General features: G+C 43.7%; 1 protein-coding gene across 1 annotated transcript in view; it reads left to right on the top strand.

Moving 5' to 3' along the window:
* The first annotated feature begins 2,332 nt into the window (after positions 1-2,332).
* LOC138482856 (sodium/iodide cotransporter-like) overlaps positions 2,333-20,681 on the top strand; it is a 570,535-nt gene continuing 552,186 nt past the window's right edge. Inside the window, exons 1-3 of the mRNA XM_069613845.1 lie at positions 2,333-2,695; positions 3,255-3,320; positions 3,470-3,521. Coding sequence (XP_069469946.1) covers positions 2,333-2,695; positions 3,255-3,320; positions 3,470-3,521 — 481 coding nt within the window. The remainder of the gene's footprint in view (positions 2,696-3,254; positions 3,321-3,469; positions 3,522-20,681) is intronic.

Consider the following 20,681-nt stretch of genomic DNA (forward strand, 5'->3'; position numbering starts at 1 on the left):
TGTTGCCTGATGCCCCCATTGCATTGAACATGCCTATGTCTGATGACCCTGACAAAACCATCAAGCCTACGCACGACCCTATGGCTTCCACAGCCACAGCCCAACTGACCTCCACCTTCAAGTGTGCCCTAATAAATGCCCGCTCAGTACCTGCACATACCCTAGACATTCATGACGTAATTCTCAAAAACAACACTGACCTCCTTATTATCACTGAATCCTGTCTGAATGATTAATCAGGCTCTTCCCTCTCCCTGGCCCTCCCAGACGGATACACCATTTACAGGCAAGACTGACGCCTTCTCAGGGACGGGGGAGTAGCCCTCATCCCCAAAGGCAACCTCACTATTAGGAGGATTGAAGGTGAACTTGGCCACAGCTGTGACTACCTTCTCCTCAAAATCTGTCTCTCCCCCAAACTTACCTTGACCCTTCATATTGTTTATCGACCTCCGGGTCCTATCGCCGAATTCCAGGAATCTCTCCTCCAAGCACTTTCAGCGATCTTAAAGAAAAAATCCAGAGTGCTTCTCACAGGTGACCTTAATTTAGGCTTCAACGATCCTAATGACGCCCACGCGGCTGCTCTAAACAAAGCTCTCTCCACTCTTGGATTCTCGCAAACCATCTCAAATCCTACCCACATAAAAGGATGTTCTTTAGACTGGGTTGCCCACCACAACTGCCCAGTGCTAATCACTGGAAACTCTCCTATCCCTTGGACAGACCAGCACCACATCCAATTTGACCTGGACACATCTAAAGGGCCCCCTAAACCCACCATCTCTCTTCCCACAGCTCTCACCAGAAGCTCCCGCCTACTAACTGTAGAAAGGATCATGTCCCTCCTCAAGCTACCGGCTCTCCAAGCCCCCTTCTCAACGGACCCTTACACTCTTGCCAACGCTTTAATCACTAATGCAGTTGATGCCATCGCCCCTCTCACTCTCAGAAAATCGAAGAAAGCCAAGCAAACCAACGCATGGTTCTCCCAAGAGCTTCTTGAGCTTCGTACCAAGAAGTGAATTGCCCTCTCAACCTGGAGAAATAAACCTAATGATGCTACCAAATCTACCTTTAAGACTATGGGCCTCATTACGAGTTTGGAGGCAGCCATGGAGCTATTAGCTCCATGGCTGCCTCCAAACCGGGCTCCATTACCGGGTTCCTACAATGAGGAATAACCGGGTCATTGCGACATAGGAGGACCCGGTAATTCCTCCTTGCAGGAACCATTCCCCATTCCCATTTGAGCCCCCATAGGGCTCAATTGGAATGAGGATGGAGGTAACAACGCGCACATTACAAGTGTCCCGTTGTTACCTCCCTCTTCCCCTCGCGGGACCTGGAAAAGATGTCTGGTTTTACCAGACGTCTGATCCAGGTCCCGCAAAGGGAACCTCGTAATCTCGTAATCGCCCCTGACGGAATGAAGGGGGCCGGTCCCGTACCGGCCCCCTTCATTCCGTCAGCCCCAGGGTCGTAATGAGGCCTTATCTCTAAGGACTACAAATCAGCTATTATCCTCGCCAAAGCTAACTCCTTCAACAACAGGATTGCCAACGCCAAATCTAGTACCAAAGAAATCTTCACCATCTTCAGGGAACTTGAAACTCTATCCACCCCACCATCCACCATCCTGAAAGATGTAAAATGGTGCGATGACATCCAATCCGCCATGTTTAATAAACTAAACACCTTCCAAACTAAAATTCAGGCACACCAAAAAGCTCTAACCCGCCTAATTGCCAACCAGAATATTAACATTAAAACCCATTCCTGCCCGCTATTCGACTTCAAGGATATCACTGAATCTGAAGTCATCACGGTCCTAAAAACCATCAAACCATCAAACTGTAAAGGCGACGTTGGCCCTGCACAGCTAGTCAAATACTGCGTCCCTACCCTTGCCCCCTTCCTCACAGCCTTCATAAATGCATCCTTTCAGTCTGGCCATGTTCCGACTGATCTTATTGAAGCCTGAGTTCGTCCGCTCCTACAAATGTAAAAAATAAATAAAAATAAATGAAGGCAATCAGACATGCTTTGGCAAGAGTCAGGATAAAAATACTTGGGTTCGGAAAATTACTCCCAAAATAGCAATAGCTGCTTTTGGACATGTATTACTAAATTATATGATTTCGAATTTTGAATTTTTAGAAGGGAATCTGTACAATGCAACTGTTTTTAACCGTGGACAGCATCTTGGCATAAAGCTTTGTTTGTTTGCAAGGCTTCATCTTGTGTTTGTTTCCTTCACCCTTTTTTGCATTAGAAGCTTTGACTCCGAGTTGGCATAGCTCCTGCTGCAGACGTGTGGATAGCGGGGACGATGGAAGAGGAGAACCTGTTTAAACCTGAGAAGCTGACGTTTGGGCTTTGGGACTACCTCGTCTTTGCCATCATGCTCATCATCTCTACCAGCATTGGCCTCTTCTGTGCATTACGCGGGGGTGGGCAGAAGACCTCAGAGGATTTCTTCACCGGCGGCCGAAAGATGTCTGCTCTGCCAGTGGGGCTATCCTTGGCTGCAAGTTTCATGTCTGCCATCCAGGTACTGGGAGTGCCTATTGAAGCCTACCGCTATGGTGCCAAGTTTGTGCAGATGTGCATTGCACAGACCCTCAACAGTCTACTGACAGCGTACTTCTTCCTGCCCGTCTTCTATAGACTGGGTCTAACCAGCACCTATGAGGTATGGTATAACGGTGGTGGTAGGGTCTAGAGTGACACAGCTAGACTTTTCAACTACCACACTCTTTGCAGTAGGATCTAGCATTTGGAATTTTAGGAGTGAGGAGTAATCTCATGTATACATTCCAGGGTCATAGAGTGTATGTTTATGTTCATGGGCTAGAATGTACCCTTCAGCAAGTCACAAGATTGGCTTCCAGTCTGGCATTCATCCCATGCTAAAAGGATTAGGGCTTCATGAAAGTAGATGCAAATATTCTTGCTGGATAGGACCTTCACTAGGAAAATATGATCCCAAGTAAAAAGACGAGAAAGGGTATAGGAATAAGCGAATAAGAGGGAAACGCAGAGTGAAACTTAGACTATAAAGAAGAAAGTGGAGGAATTGGAGAGAAAAATGTATCCGAGGAAAAGAAGGTGATGAGAAAGGGGAACGAAGGAGGAGGCAGTTAGGGTAATGAAGTAGAAATAAAGACGAGGTGGAGCATGAACGAAGAGAGGCACAGAGTGCAGTGATGGGCATCTGTTCTATTTTGTTTCTGTTTCCTTGTGTCTTCCAGTACCTCGAGATGCGGTTCAGCAAGGCTGTGCGGCTCTGCGGAACCATCCAATATGTCTTGGCGACGGTAAGATGCTGCCTGCGGCAGGGCGCGAGGTGCCAGGTGGAACAGGTCGCTTTAGCATGTGCAGCAGTGCAAGGGTGTTTGTGGGAGTCGTCTGCCAGCAGAGCATATGTATTAACTCATGATGATAATGCCTGCTTTTTGTAACACAGATGCTGTACACAGGGATCGTCATCTATGCACCTGCATTAATAATCAATCAAGGTAGGTCTGAAACGTTCCATCATAAAGACTAAGCAAAGATTGGGGATATTTTAAAGAGTGTTTCTTACTGCAAGTTGGGAAAGCTCTTTGCACCCGCTGTCGAACTACTCCTGTATTTAAACAGTTCCTATAATTGTCTACCTTCAGTTCAAACTCTACCCTGGAGTATAGAAAATCAAGAGGTTCAGCAAGCAGCTGCGGGCAGGTTATCAAATACAAAAAAGTGTGCAGTTCTGAGACGTACAGGAAATGTGCAACAAGTAGATGCACAAGACTTTCAGAAGTGGGCATCCGAGAGACTCACTAGTGCAAACACGATGGGTTAAAGGAGGGCAAAAGATGAATGAAAAGCAAAACACGCAACTATCCAGGAAGGCCCACATGCAAAACCAAATTAGTCAAACAAATAAAGTGGATGCAAAGGTGCTTGCAGGCATGCCACTTACTACATCACAGTGTTTCCCATTCCCGGAACCAATGTCCCCACCATCAGGTGTAGCACCAGTCTCTACTTCTGTCTGTTGTGACAAGAGTTGAAGATGGAAGACTGAAGGTCTCTAGCAGGGAGGTATTTAGGTAGATATGGTTGGATATAGTGGGGTCCCAGATGCAGAGGGTCTTGAACTTGATCCTAGCAGCAACCGGTGGAGAGATGTTAGGGCTGGAGAGATGCGGTCCCTGGGCTTGAGGGTAAGGATAAGTCTTGCAGTCCCATTCTGGATTAGTTGAAGGAGGCGAAGTGAGGATAAAGGAATATTTAGGAAGAGGCTGTTGCAGTAGTCCAGCCTAGAGAGGACCAGAGCTCTAGAGAAATTGAGTTTTATGGGGGAAGGTGAGGAAAGGGAGAATGCCTCTGAGGACGTGCAGCTGATAGTGGCCATTCTTGGCAAGGTCTACAATGTGAAGAGAGAAGGAGAGAGAGGAGTCAAAGATGACACCAAGGTTTATTGCCTCTCAATAGGGTGAGGGGAATGGACCCAAAGAGGGCAGCCAGAAGGTAGGAGGGAGCTGGGGTCCCAATGAGTAGGATCTCAGTCTTACTGGCATTAAGCAGCGCACCATGCCTGAATAGCTGTACAAGCAGTCAGGGATGAGAGAGGAGAAAGAGGAGGTAGTAGAGGGAAGCCTGAAGGAGAGCTTACTGTTGTCTGCATAACACTGGAAGTGAGGAGAGAAGGAGGCGATCAGGTGGGCCAGAGGAGCAAGGTAAATGTTGAAGAGCCACGGCGAGAGGATATATCCTTGAGGGACGCCGCAGGTTGAGAGTGTGATAGGGGAGAGAAAAGGGTCCAGTTGAACCTAGGAAGGTTGTTCGGAGAGGAAAGTGGTCAACCAGTCCAGTGCCAGGACCTTGATGCCAAAGGTGTCATGGAGCCGATTAGTCAGGGTGGATTGATTGACAGTGTCAAAGGGCAGAGGAAAGATCCAGAAGGATAAGAATGGATGGAGAGTTGGAATCGGGATTTGAGAGCAGGTCTTCACAGGTGTTCAGTAGAGCAGTTCTGTGCCTCTGGCTGCTCTGAAGCCAGACTGGTGGTCGTGGGAACAACCAACATTCAGTGTGTTGGATCATTTGGGAGTTGACCAGCTTCTCCAGTAATTTGCCCGGGAAGGGGGTAATGGAGATCGGGCAATAGTTAGCCGGGCAGGAGCGGTCGGCAAAGGGCTTTTTGAGGAGGGAATGCACAAGGGACTGCTCGAGGGGTAGCAGGAAGGAGCCAGTGGCAAAAGAGTGATTACAGAAATAGGCCCAAGTTGGTGGAAGGGAGACAATGTTGTCCTTGATAGTTCTGGAGGAGCAGGGGAGCACCTGTTTGGAGGAGGCTTTCATAGAGAGGACTAGTCTGGAGAACGCAGCCAGTGATATGGGTGACAAAGAGAAGAGTAGGAAGGAAGGGACCAGGGGGGCCAATGGAGGCCTGAGAGCTGGGGAGGAAAGAGGGTGGGCAGTAGACGAGAGTTAGGACATGATTTCCTGAGTTTTGGTTAAGAAGTGGGAGGCCAGAGAAGTACAGAGGGTCAGGGATGGGAGGGGAGAGATACAGACTGCAGTAGGATTGGATTTATTGAAATGTATTGAAATTGTTCTAATTCATGGGTTGTTCTTTAATATCAATGAAACTGCATCTTGACAGTGACCCCAGAATTAACCATGTAAACACAGCCTTGGTTAACTGCCAAAAGAGAACCTTCCATTTACTGAGAATATAGCTCAAACTATTTATTAAACTCTTCAACGTGTAAATATGGGTTCACTAACTTCCTTCCCCATATGAGAAACACAGAAAGAGAGTTTCTCTTTTCCTTCCAACATTTCACCCCCAAAGTACCGGTCCAAGGTCTACCAGCACCCTGACTACGATTTTTACTCCTGTCGACTACAAACAAATACCAGAATGCGAAGGTGCAGTGTGATTCTTGAATAGGCGCTGGTGCCGTGCATCTGTCCTCAATAGAATTTGGTGGGAGTGGACAGAGTGCAAGAGTGAAAGAGCTGTTTAAATGGGGGCAAAATAATTATCAGTTAGGGTGAACCCATTGAACGTCAAACACATGTGAAGAACAACCTGCTCCAAAGATGGCTGCACAAAATGTGCCCAAAAGCCAACAAAGACTAACGGAAAAAACTGCAAATGGGGAGAAGGTATAGACAAGGGAGAGGGTGCTTTGTCTCTCAGTCTTTTTGGTTTATCATATTTGGAAAAATGACTCTGAGTTACCTAAGTAGAGACTCTCACTCCAAAAACAGTTGGCTGCCCTGGATGCCCATCTCACACAACCACCTTGTGTGGGCATCAGGTAATAATGTCGCCATGAAAAAAAGACGTGAGGTTGGCGACTTTTAATAATAAATGCATTAATGATGCACTCTCCAGGCTATCAAGCACATTCCCCAAATGTTCTAGGACTGGAGGTCATAATATATAATTATACCCCTCCTAGAATATTTGCAGAAAGAATTTTGGCAGCCATCAAAAAGCCGACAGAACCTGACGACTTTTTCACAGCGACATTATGGGCCTCATTACACGGTAGGCAGTAAGGGTTTACCGGTACCGGTATTTTACTGGTACCGGTAAATCCTTACCGCCTTACTACGAGGTCCCTTTGCGGGTTGGGGTATTTAACACCTGCTTTTTGCAGGCGTTAAAAACCAACCCGCAAAGGGACCCAGGGAGCTAATTACGGTACCGCAATTTGCGGTGCCGTAATTAGCGCCTTCCCCATTCCTATTATGCCCTATGGGGCACAAATGGGAATGGGGAAGGGCAATGGTGGAAGGGGGAATTACCGCCCGCCAACCTTAGAATGGGGCGGTAATTCCCCTTTCCACCAAGGCGGTGCTGGTATTTTACCGGCATGAACCATGGCGCTAATAGCGCCATGGTTCTCTGCCTACCATGTAATGAGGCCCTATGACATGGATCCTTTGTGTGTGTGTCTGGTAATAACTATTTCAGAGAATGTTTAAAGCTCTACACCCAAAGAAGTGATCAGGCCACATTAAATCATAGGACAGCGGCCATCATGTCCTCAAGTCGCTCCACCAAAATGACAATGCATGGCGGACCCAAGATAAGATTAAGATGCAAACAAAGCACCACCGCCACACTTCAAGAGGACTCTTCACAATTAACACTGGAACAGTCATTAATAAGACCCACCAAAACCAAAGGTAATCCCGGAACTCTCCCAGGCAAAACCTGAGAACACCCTTCCCCTAAACCCACCAAACCCAAACCCCTCCCCATGACATTTCCTCGATCTCGTCCCCAAAACAGACTTCCGATCAATCAGAACATGAACAACAAACCCCCTCTGGCAAATGAGGAGCAATCTCTGATGAGATCCACAACAATCCTATCCAAACGCATGCGCAGATTCTTACTCCCACAGATTGGAATCATCAAGCTAAGCTATGTCCACAAAGAATTAAGCAAAATCCCATCAACGATCCACAGAGAACAAAACAAAGTTTCATTAACGTTCCATCATCCGCAACAACTGATGCTCAACTAGCTACCACACCAGTCCACCTGGAAATCGATCAACCAACCCTGCGACCCTCAGAAAAGCCATTCAAGATGCCAGCATTCATTGCCATGCAAGAACAGCACCTCGTCATACCAAGCGACCGCATCATGCAAATAGAAGAAAGAGCTCTACCACAAGATCCTGAAAAGAACCATAAAGAGATCAAATCTATTAACAGCCTTCACCAGATTCCACCTATAGGAACTTCAACAACAAAGAAAGAAAAAGCCAGGCTAGCCAAACTCTCCTGGCAACAAACCACAACTCCATCAAAACCTCACAAATTCTAGTAACTGAACCAACTGCCGAAGTTAGAAAGGTCGCAAGACTTTCAATGGACATCACTGAAATTGAGTCCATCATGACAAATGTGGAAAAAAGAAAAGAACTATTCGGCACTTCAACTGGTAAGCAACAACGAACTTAACGTCTACTCCATGTATAAAATAATTGTCCAGTGATATTCCGACAAACTTGCGCGTCAAAATCGAGCCACGAAACTCCAATCTCGCGCCACAACCAACAGTGACATATTTAACTTACGATTCAGAAGAATCCTACCACACCCCGGATGTAATGATGAAAAATCCACAAACTCCAATACCGAGGAAATTGTCAAAAGACAAAATTACAAACACAACACCGGGAAATGCCCCCAGTAATGACGACAACTATCCGAGGCTACCCACGACCATGCAGGATCTCCAAAACATGTTAATTGCAGTACTGTCGCAATCAATGATACCCTTTCTCAAACTCCATGAACAAGGGAAAGATAATATCCGCGATCAAGCAACTCTACTAGCCATGATCCATACCAAACAAACCTATACAGAGAATTCTATCACTAACATTGAAAAACGCCTAAATATAGAAGCAGAACAGTCAAACCATTGGCAACAAAGACTATCTGAAATCGCAAGAAGCAACCAGCAAGAAAAATCTCAGCTTACATCAGAAGTACTCTTTCTCTTAAAGGCCAACCATCAACACCAAGCACTTAAAGATTCCCTTCAAACTACCGACCAATCCAGACCAACTCTCCTAATTCCGCATCTTGCACAAGACATGGCAATGCCGCTTTTACCCACTCGAAGATGCCAACCAAAAGAAGTCATCGAAGACTTTTCATTTGTTCAACCCACAATCTCTAACCCTTTGAGCAATCCTTCTACAGTTTTATATCAAATCTTTTCGCAAATGAAGAAAATGCACAAAAACAAACCACAATCTTCAAAAAAACAAAACAAGAAGCACATAGGAACAACAGCGTTTCTACGCACAGTGAAAAAGACAGAAGTACAGAAAGCTCCCTCTAAGGAAAACTCACAAAAGTTCCTGGCCTCATCGGATGCCCAAAACCACCAAACGCAATCAGAACCTATTCTGGGAAACAGCAAAGCGATCACCATACCTCACGACATATCTCAGATCGACAAAGACCTACTCAATCTAACCACCCACGATGGTCCACAATTAACAGGCCCACTTATGCCTCAAATTCCGGTCACCGCTGCAAGCTTCATAATCATAGATAAATACTGCTCCGAACCTCCTTCTCCCTGAAGAAACAGTTATGAAGATATCTCGGACGCATCATTGAGCGACGCAACAAAGGAGCATACACCATCTGCAACATATCACCAAATCGCAATCAACGCTCTTGCATTAACATCTAACAACGACATGGAAGATTCCTGTACCTACCCCTCGTGCATCAATCTGCTGCAACAAAAACCACTGCATATACTCAGCATAGAAAAGATCTGGAAGAGAACAGTCCATCTTATTCTAAATAGTACTAACGTTCTACGCCTGCTACAAGTGATTCCACAACTAACCCAGATCTCTACTAAAGATATGAAATTGATAACCTTCAAAGACGCTCTTCATCTGGACGAAATATACATGGAGCTAGCCGATCCCATAACTTTAGAACTGATACTCACAATGCATACCAAACTCAGAAAATTGGGCTTCTCTTGCTGGTCAACCACTGGAAACACTCCAACAAATACGGAAACCAAGTAACACAAAAACCAGCCCACACAACATTGCAAGAGGCCAAGCTGCGGCTGCATCCTTCCAGAACCTATCGCAGAACCTTCCAGAACCTATCGCAACAACTTGAGCAACCTACTAGCTGTGACCGACCATTTAGAAGAAATTATGATACAGAAACATCATATGCAGAAAATTCATATTGGACCGTAATTACAACGGAAAATATCAACCCCTGGATTAAAAATCACCACAATAAAGACTACAGGAATACATATGATGCCCAAATCAAATCTACCTCCCAAAGGAGATGGGACCGTAATCATAATACTCAATCTCTACTGGAACCCAGTGGCCATCGCAAACAAAACTTTCATTGACGAGGTATTCTTAGAAATTGACAAACTTGCTGCCAACTATCAGTCAATTGAACTCATAATATGCGGACAGCTGAACATTCACCTATACGGTTTGCTTCTAAACCAAAAGAAACAATCAATACAAGCAAGAAGATGGATGAAAGAAATCTCCAACCGGAATCTCATACTACTCGATCATGCCACTGACGATCTAAACCAACTAATTCTAACATGGTCTAAAGCCAATTCTACTGAGATAATCGACTATATATTCATGTTATATTCATGTAACAAAACTTACATGGTCTAATTTCTAAAGTAGAAACAGTGTTCTCCGATAAAAGTGACCACAACCAATTGATCATATATGGCTCTGGTTTACCAAGACTCCCAAACCCCTCTCTGCAGTGTGCTGTGGAACTGAACAGCGCATCTACAAGACTACGCATTTCACATCAAGCGATGTCCAGACTACCAGCGACCTTTCAGAATGTCAACATGAAAGCTGAAGACAAACTTAATTATCAATGGATATTACTACCCTTTCAACAACCGGGCCAGTCTCGATTCCAGAATCACCACGAGCATGCATACAATCAAGAAACAGCGGAAAAGAAAAAACTCCTAGCAAAAGCAATCCGCCAATTGAACAAAGAAAAAACCAAGGAGAACACCATAATGAATAAACATCTCAAACAAAAATACTCGAACTGGAGGAAATCACACAAGAAAATTCAACAACAACTAGATGCAGAGCTCATCTTGAACATCTACAAGTCTCATAACACGAGAGAGTTATGGGATTTACTCAATAACAACTCTCAGACCCAACTTAAACTAACGGCAAATGTCTCTCAGGAAACTTGGACCCTTCACTTTTCAAGCATATACAAAATCCGACCCACACAAGAAACCAGCGGTACCACCCTCAACAAACCAAAATGGAAAGTCAACGCACACTACGATGACATCCTTCAAATGATTACAAACTTAAATGCTTCAAGAGCCCCAGGGCCCGATGGCACCAGCAATGCCACCATAAAAGAAGATCCTGCCGCATGGGCGAACCTCATGTGCAAACTGATAACCCTGATTAATGACCTCAACCATATTCCGAACTCATGTAGATCTGCAACGATTGTCCCTATACACAAATAAGGAGCACGAGATGACCCAGCAAATTTTAGACTGATTGCCCTCCTCGATCCTTTGGGGAAATTATTTGCGACCATACTTTTAAGACAACTAACCACTTGTGCGACAGAAACGGGCAGATTTTGTGCCAGACAAACAGGCGTTACCAAGAATGTGGGAACTAACATCAATCTCATTCTACAAAACTTAATCAAATACGAGGCCATCAAAAAAAAAAAATGGACCACTTTGCATACTGCCTTCATAGATTTACACATGGCCTTCGACGCAATATCAAGAGACAGACTTTGGTCAACATTGAAAGCATGGGAATGTCCAACAAACATCCTGGAGCCAATCAAACCTCTGTACTCTGAAACGTTGATCAAGATCAGACTATCAAAAGAAGGCGTCATCGTCCTTGATAAGACCACATCAGGACTACAAACAGCCTTGACAGCACTGAGCAGATACATGTCTACGAATGAACTTGACATTAACACTGAAAAAACGAAGACTATGACGCTAGCCAAGATCCCATTCAAGAAAGCATGGGAATGCCCAACAAACATCCTGGAGCCAATCAAACTTCTGTACTCTGAAACGTTGATCAAGATCAGACTATCAAAAGAAGGTGCAACTACAAACTCCATTGCCACAGAAAACGGTTTAAAACAAGGATGCCCACTTGCAGCAACCCTTTATAACCTTTTTACTACTGACATTGAAAATAGCATAACGAGCGATCAGGCGAATCCACCTAAGATAAACTCCATTCCTGTTCCAATAATGCTTTACGCCGAAGACATCATCATCCTTGATAAGACCACATCAGGACTACAAACAGCCTTGACAGCACTGAGCAGATACATGTCTACGAATGAACTTGACATTAACACTGAAAAAACGAAGACTATGACGCTAGCCAAGATCCCATTCAAGAAACAAAAACAACCCACATTTATCTTGGACGGGATCCAACTAGAAAATGTTACTTCCTTCAAATAATTTGGCGTTCAGATAAATCAGTCCAATTCTGAAGAACAATGGCTAGATAAAATTGAACAAAAGTCGCAATCACTAGCACGGCAAGGCTGCCTGATACACCACAAATATGGCAAATTCTCTTTCAAGCCAATTATAGTGTTCTACATATAAAAATTCATCCCAATTGTCACTTATGGCATAGGAGCCATGCTCAATGCAAAAGCAATAAACTGGATGAAGTTCGAGTCAATCTTCTGGTGCAAAATTCTACATCTACCACCGTCATTTCCAATGCCAAGAATCAGATATGAGATGGCAACTCAATCACTAGCCTCCATTGTACTTTGGAAACAACTGGACATTTTTCGACATTTTTTGGAAATTGCTCACAGACAAAAAAAACACCAGCTATTCAAATTCTGAGGCACCATCCAAACACCTGTAACAATACAGTACTCCAAGAATGGAAACAGACCGACAAGAAATGGCCAATGAGGATATATCAGAAGATCTCCTAACGATGTGCCCGCAACATGTGTAAAAGAGAACACATCTCTGAAGCCAGAAAACTAGCCCACTGGCTCCCAATAAAGGAAAGGATCGTATTCAAAGCCCTGACACTAACCCACTAGTGCATTGACCTCACTGCTCCTGCATACCTCTCACAAAGGATCCACCCCGTCTCCACTACCAGGCCAACCAGGCCAACCAGATCACCGTACACCAGCATGCTCTCTGTGCCACTAGTAAAAAGAGTAAAAGCGGGCGGATCCAGCTTCCCCTATCTCGCGCCCACTCACTGGAATGCCCTATCTCCCACTATCCGAGGCGAGGCCTCCCTCACCACCTTCCGCAAAACTCTGAAAACTACCCTCTTCACATAAGGCCTGACACATCAGCACGAATACTTATCATATATGTTGTAATATATAACCAAATGCAATATCTGTAACAACAGTATGATGTCTTGTAGTATTCATAATGTGTCAACAATCGCTATCATGCCTGTACCATGTAACTAAGTTATTGCAAGTAACAGCGCCTCAATGCCCCTGGGCTGCTTGCGCGCTATATAAATATAAATAAATAAATAAATAAATGTGAAAATCAAACTCCTACATAACGACTGGATAAAAACTATACAAACAAAAAACAAGTACCAACAGAACTTGAAATGTACATCAGACATTCGGAAAATACACAAGCAACCTAAATACCTCGCGCTGTTCCCAGACCCATCTATAAGATCAACTTTTCTCAGAATATGCCTGAAAATGCTCCCCACAAGAGCACATCTCGCCACTACTAAACAGATACCCGCCAAGGACCAATATTGCAGTTTTTGCAATGTGAAAGTAACCACTGAATCCTTGTTCCACCTTGTAATGGAATGCCCTCTCCTCTCTCTTGAACGGAAACAATTTGGTGCCTTCTTTGAACTTTCAGAGCAATAAATGGACACAGAAGAAAGATGGTCTACCTTCTTGAACAGACAAAATAACAAATACACCTATACAATAGCGTTATTTCTTCAAACTATCCTTGAACTCAACAAATGAAAATGATTAATATTTTCTCAACTCTAATCCTTTCTAAAACACTCTTGTATAATGAAAATGTTTATAAATAAACTACAACATTAAAAAAAATATATTAATATTAACACCTGTTATTTACATATGAAAAATGTATGTTGCAAGAGTATGTGTTGTGAGAGTGTTGTAAGTATATGTGTGTGTGGTAAGTGTGTGTATCAAAAGAACATATGCTGCAAGATCATGTGTCTTGAAAGTGTGTGTGTTGGAAGAGTGTGTGTCATAAGTGTGTGTGCCATATGTTTGGGTCTGTCATAAGTGGGCATGTCATAAGAATGTGTGGCATAAGAGTGTGTCTTGTAAGTGTGTGTGATGTAAGTATGCATGTCATAAGTGCGTGTGCCATGAGTGCATGTTGTCTAAGTGTGTGTGTCATTGGTGTGTGTGTGTGTCATAAGAGCATGCATCATAAGTGTGTTTTGTAACAATGTGTGGTGTAAAATTATGTGGCATAAGAGTACATGGGATTAGTGTGTGGGTTGTTAAAGGGTGGATCATAAGAGCATGTGGTGTAAAAAAATGTGGTGTAAGTCTATGTGGTAAATGTTTGTGGGATAAGAATGTGTGTGGAAAGAGCCTATGTGGTAAGGGCATGAGTGGAAAAAGTAGTTGTCTGGTAAGTATGTGTGTCATAAGTGTGTAATGAATGTGTGTTGTAAGTGTTGCTGTTCTAAGAGTATGTGTCATATGTGCATGTGTCATAAGAGCATGTGTCGTAAAAGCATGTGTCATAAAAGTGTATGGTGTAATAATGTGTGGCATAAGTGTGGATGTTGTAAGTGCATTTGTTGTAAGAGAGTGTGGTATAAGGTGTATGAGTGATTGGTGTGCAAGTGAATGGCATGTAAGTGCATGGCATATAAGCAGCGCATGAGTGTTTGGTATAAAGTCCTTAAATGCATGTGTATTATGTGTCTCCTTTAGGTCTGAAGTCTAGTTTCACTTTCATGTGATATCTTTGTTTATATAAAAGGCGTATAAGAGTGTGTGACGAATCTGAGGATGTCATCCCTTTTCCCCTAGGGGGAGACCTTTCCCATCAGGCTAGGGTGCTGCTTCTACTGTACAAAGGTCCCCATGGGGTTGGTGCACCGAGGGATGATCATATGGGGAATGAAGCCCCTTATGAGATTGGGTACGACCATTATCAGAGAAGGCGGTATGCACCCTGCTTCAATATACCCAACCCCTTATCCAATGCCAAAACCTCCTTCCCCTTTCTAGATAGTGCCAGTGTCTTCTGCTGTAAGATTTGTCAACCTAATATTTTTGACAACACTGACACACCAGATAATACAAAGTAGGTTAGATATGGTCTTTAAAAAAGTACTGTGAAGAAGATGATGACCAGGAGTCCACGGATAACTCTAGAGAACCAGAGTGAGCGGTCTAGCTTCTCATGGTATGTGTTTGGCCGAAAACGTTACAAAAGTCCAGTATGGGAGTTCAAACGCAGCTCAGCTGGGGTGATAGAAGAATCCTGTCCTCCAAGGAGGAACTGCGGGAGCCATGCACCAGGCGAGCAGACGAGAGCCGCAAGGGAAACCGTGAATGGAGTAGGAGAACCGGAACGTGGACCAGGATGGAAGCAGTTCTACTGAGTCAAACCTCTGGGTGCCCCAGGCCCTGACAAAGCTCCTGAGAGGTAGGACACACAGCCAGGAAGAGTCAGATGTCTGCAAACCCATTGCACACCCCGCCGGTTACCCGAATGCTACTGCGGACTCAAGAAGGGACGCCGCTGCTCGGGAAACATGGGTACCTGCATGGAAGAGACAAACAGGTATGTGGGTTACCCGTGAAGTGCTGGGGGTTCAGGAAAGCAAGGGAGTGAAAGCTAGAATAAGAAGGTCTGGGACCCTGAAAAGACATTGCGAGTCTGGGACCTGCACCCATATGGAAGTCAAAAGTATAAGAGGGTCTGGTACCCTGAGAATAACTAAGATAGAGAAAGAAGAAATGTATGTTTTGGCAGGAGAATGAACCAAGCAAACACAATAGTGAATTGTGAGTCTGGGACCCACACCTACTTGAGAAGGTGAGAATAAGAGGGTTTGGGACGTTGACTGTAAAAGAAGCAAACAAGGAATGCTTTGCAGGGGAGTAAACTAAGCAAATACAACACTACGTTGCGTATCTTTGACCTGCATCCATATGAGGGACAAAAGTCTAAAGTAACAAAGAAAAAGAGTGTCTGGGACCCTGTAGGAGCAAGACAGACAGTCCATGATAGGAGAGTTGCTTGGCAGTAGAGTTCAGAATATTGCGAGTCTGGGACCTGCACAGACATGAGAGGTTAAGAATAAGAGGGCCAATAACACTGGAACTGAAAAAGGAATAATTAGAAGGAATCCTACGCTTGGTAGAGATGTGTGCCAAGTTGGTGCGATAAAGAACTGTGAATCCAAGAAGTATATCCTTAAGTATAAATGCCCAGTGACATTTACCGTAAAGGATGCAGGGCTCAGACGCCCAAAAGGAAGGAAAGTAAAATAAGAAGTCATCTAGGAGAATGGAGCACAACCATAGCCTTGGAATCTTATATTTGTGAACATTGTTTATTTCATCAGTTTTGATTACACGAGAGACTGGGAATTTCTCTGTTCGTTGGAACTACTATGAACACTTTACTTTGGGAAGAGATCATCCTTGCACAGTTTAATTAAGTTAATAGTATTAGGGATAGAGGTAGACTTTTGAGACACAACTGTGTCAGACTATAAAGTTTGGAAAATGTTGACAATTTCACTAGTTTTCTTTGAGGCAGGGAATCCCCTCTTAGCTTTAGGGATAGAGAGGCATTTTTCCAACCCTTTCTTGATCAATAAAAGTTTGTACCTAAAAATATGCCGCCATCGTGTCTGAACCTTAGTTCTGCACTCTTACAAGTTGTACAGTTTGTAAATGTATGCAATTTACACCTCCTGAAAACTGACATCAACGTCAGTCCTTCATTTCATTTGAATTTTCAGATGTATTTAACTGTACATGTACACAATGTATGTCTCCCAAGGTGTACAGCTTGTATATAAAGTGTACATTCCTCCTGCTCTGGTCCTATACGCCTTCTTAATGTATAAAAGCTCACATTAAAGTCAGCTATAACTTTGATGTTAGTTATTAATACATCTAACAGGCATCGTTTCATACATATACACAAATTACATCTCCTATACATCTCATATACATATGAAAATTGGCATAAAAGTCAGTCTTAACTTTGATGTGAGATTTCATTTGTATAATAGCACACATATACTAATTTTACATACTGTTCATGTATGTGTACAGTTCATATAAAAGATGCGTATTCATTCTGCGTATTTGTCATATATACATACACATACACATACTTTCACATTTCTTTTCAGTGCACCAATTCATGAAAATATTGAGTAGCATGCCAAAGATCTAGCAAATCAAAGTGGTCAATTTATTCATATATTTGGGCCGAAAAGTTATTTTCCTTATGAGGAAACGCTATGTTTAAATCTGTTCAAAACGTGATCAAAACCATTTTTTTATAAAAAAAATATGAAGCCATCTATGACATTTTGGAATATTTCCATACAGGGTCGGCTGCCTCGAAATTTGACTGTGTTTTTTTTTCATGGAAGGGTTGAATAGTTACGGAAAGTTATTTACTGAAACTACATTGAAAATTCATGTTAACTTTAACTATGCCATGCACTAGCACGATGGCCTAATATATATCTTGTATATATTCTTTTTTTAAGTTCAGCATCAAATTGAAACAGCAGGGATAAGAATGCTGGGTAGAGTTGGCAGCTGAAGGTGGTGAGGCAAACATTGAAGATTTGACTCAGTAGATTAATCTATCCACATAAACAGCACATTCAATATTTGTGGGCAGGAAATTAAGGCATTCCCCACATTGCTGCCCCAAATCTCCCTATGAAGAAATGTCATGCTTAGCAAGTGAGGTTGTTTATTTATTTATTTATTTTAATAATTATATAGCACACCAAACCCATGGGCATCTGGGCGCTGGTTTAAATGAAAGTAGTGGTTACAACACTTGTGTACAGGCGCGTTATAAATGCCATATTATATCATATCATATCACAAATGGTTACAAACATAGGTGGTACAAAGAAGTGCATAGATCTAAGTTTCTGGTCTGTGTGGAGGGGGTATGTGCCACGTGCTTATCGAGTTGTGCGAGTTCAGTTACTTTCGGAGGTCTTGTGAGAAGAGCCATGTTTTGAGGCCCTGCAGGAAGGACCAGAAGGAAGCATTTGATCTTAGAGTTAGGGGCATTGGGTTCCAGTGTATAGTAGCGATCACAGGGAAGCTACTGCCTCCAGCCTTGTGACGCCTGGATCTGGGAATGGTGAGTAAATGTGAGTAGGCAGCCTAAAGACGTCTGATGGATTGGGCTTTGGAGAAGGCTCTGGACAGGTAAGATGGGGCAGTGTTTGATAGACATTTCTGGATCAGAGTGACCGTTTTGAACATGATACATTCCTGGACAGGGTGCTAGTGGATTTTTCCTCTAGCTGTGGAGATGTGGTCTTTCTTAGGGATTTTTAGAGTGGCTCTTACAGCGTTATTCTGGATGACCTGTAATATTTTTATATTGCTGGAGTTGAAGCCTGCGAGGAGGGAGTTACAGTGGTCAATCCTGGATACTATAAGGGATCTAGCAAATGTGATGCAACTATCGGTGCCCAGGACGTGCCTGCAGGCATTGATCAGTTTAGCGATGTATGCTGCTGCTGAAGCAATGGAGTTTAACTGCCTGGTTAGGGATATTGCAGAGTCTAAGTATACTGCTGGCATTTTTACCTCTTTAGCAACGGTGATGATGTTCCCGTCGATAATGAAGAATTTGTAGGAGTCATTAAGCGCGATTGTGTGCCAATAAGGAGCAGTTTTCTCATCATTTAGGTATAGTCTCTTTTGTGCCGCCAGGCCTGGATGGTTTGGTATATTTCTCTCAGTTCATTGAAGTCAGTGTCATAGTTTCCAAAGATCGGTATGAGGATTATGGTGTCATCCGCATAGTTTGTTTAGGTGACACCCCCTAGTACTCTATGAGGTCAAAGAGGGGCTTAGTAAAGATATTCTATAGTGTTGGTGAGACACATGAGCCTAGTGGCACTCAACAAGTGACTGGAGGTGGGAGGGTAGTGTCAGAGGTGGAGAAGACTCTAATTATGCGGTTAGCTAGGAAGGACTCTATCCATGCTATGGCTTTGGTCGAGAAGTGGACAGCTGCTGAGAAGTGTTGGCAGAGGATTTTGTGATTGACCAAGTCAAAGGCCGCTAAGAGGTCAAGTAAGAGGAGGATTGGCCGGTTGCCCTTGTTTTTGATATAATCCATTTGGATTATTAAATTCAGGACGGCGAATTCCGTCCCGTGCCAGGACGGAATCCTGATTGGCGTAGGCCAAGGAGGTTGTACGTTTCCAGGTATTTTTGTATTTTCAGATAGGGTGCTCTGTCTAGTATTTTAAGGAGGAAAGGTACAGTTGTGATAGTGTGGTAGTTGGTGGAAACGTTGGAATCTAGTGTAGCCTTCTTAAGGAGGGGGTGCACCCAGTCTTCTTTAGGTTTTCAGGCAACTAGCCGGTTGAGAAGGAATTGTTGATCAGCGCCGCGATGAAACGGACAAGTTCTTCGGCATAGTGTTTTACAAAAGTGGCAGGACATTTGTCGCCTTGGCATCTGGATGGTTTCAAGCCTTTAATAATTTCAGTAGCCATGTGCGAGGCAAATTCAAATCATGGAGAGACAGTGGTTGTTGGAGGCCGCTGGTCTAGGAGCTCCTCAGCTGCCGAGAGTTTACTTTCTTGTGCTCAGATGTTTGTTTGGAGTAGGGATATTTTGTCGAGGAGTGCATTTGGTATACTAATCTGGTGAGGGAGATGGTGTTTTGAGTTCACATAAGATACCGAAAAGCTCTTTTGTAGCTGTATTAGCTTTTTCAATTCTCTCGTTGTACGTTGAAGAATGGTCTGTTTGAGTTTTTTCATGGGGCAGTGAATTGCTGTTTGTTCATTTCAGTAGGTTTTTTTTCCAGGCGGTCTCAGCTGCTATTTTTATGGAGCATAAGGCTTTAAGATTGGGGGTGTACCAAGAATTCAGGGGTGTCATTGGTTTGGGTTTACCGATGCTCAAAGGTGCTACTTTATTTATGGCTTCTAGAGGAGTTCGGTTTTGGAGCTCGACCATGGAGGTGGGCTCAGTGTTTGCAGATGAGTAGGCTGTTAGCGGTAATAGATTGGCTGAAGTGAAGTTACGTGAATTTCTCAGGAGGGAAGCTGGTGCTGGTTAGATCGTGAAGTCCGATTGTGATCGATTGTAATTGGTAATAGTGAATATAATAACATTGTGGTCAGAACAAGGACAACTAGCGTTTTCTAGTACGTTCGTGTTGCAGTTGAGATCTGCTAACCAATCTAGTGTGTGAACTTTATCATGTGTGGGGTGTCAGATCCGATGGGTGAAGCCGAGGGATTCGATGGTATTGGCTAGGGCATGTTCATGGGGATGGGAGGGGTCGTTAAGACGTTAAGACCTAGGTTGACATCTCCCAAATTAATGATTTTGGAGAGAGGCTTGGTGTTGATTGAAAGGAGTTGTGCAATATCTTCCTCAAAGGAAAGTAGAGGGCCTGGGGGTCTGTAAATTAAGTGTATCATAAGGGTGGCTGTGGAAAATAAAGATATTTTGATCAAGGGCAAGTTTCCTTGAGTGGATGGTTTGTTTGGGGATTTCTCTAATGGGTGAGATGTTTTTGACAATAAAGGCTACTCCGCCTCCTTGGGCTACCAGTCTGTCTTTCCTAAGGATAGTGTATCTATCTGTGTAATCAGCGTGGTGGTTGTTTTTAGGTGCTGCCGGGATATAGCTAGGTGAGATGCTAGTGCCCTGTTCTGATTGTTAGCGGAACATGGTGTACTAGGGCTCAGGGCAGGCTAATGTGCAGTGGCCTGTGGGTTAGAGGTGGTTTGGAACGGTCATGCCTTGGGCAGGAAGAGTGATGGTGTGATTTTGTGCGAGTCGGGCAGAGTGTGTGACAT

The sequence above is a fragment of the Ambystoma mexicanum genome, chromosome 1p (assembly GCF_040938575.1).
Source record: "Ambystoma mexicanum isolate Mex_15411 chromosome 1p, UKY_AmexF1_1, whole genome shotgun sequence".
NCBI lineage: Eukaryota > Metazoa > Chordata > Amphibia > Caudata > Ambystomatidae > Ambystoma > Ambystoma mexicanum.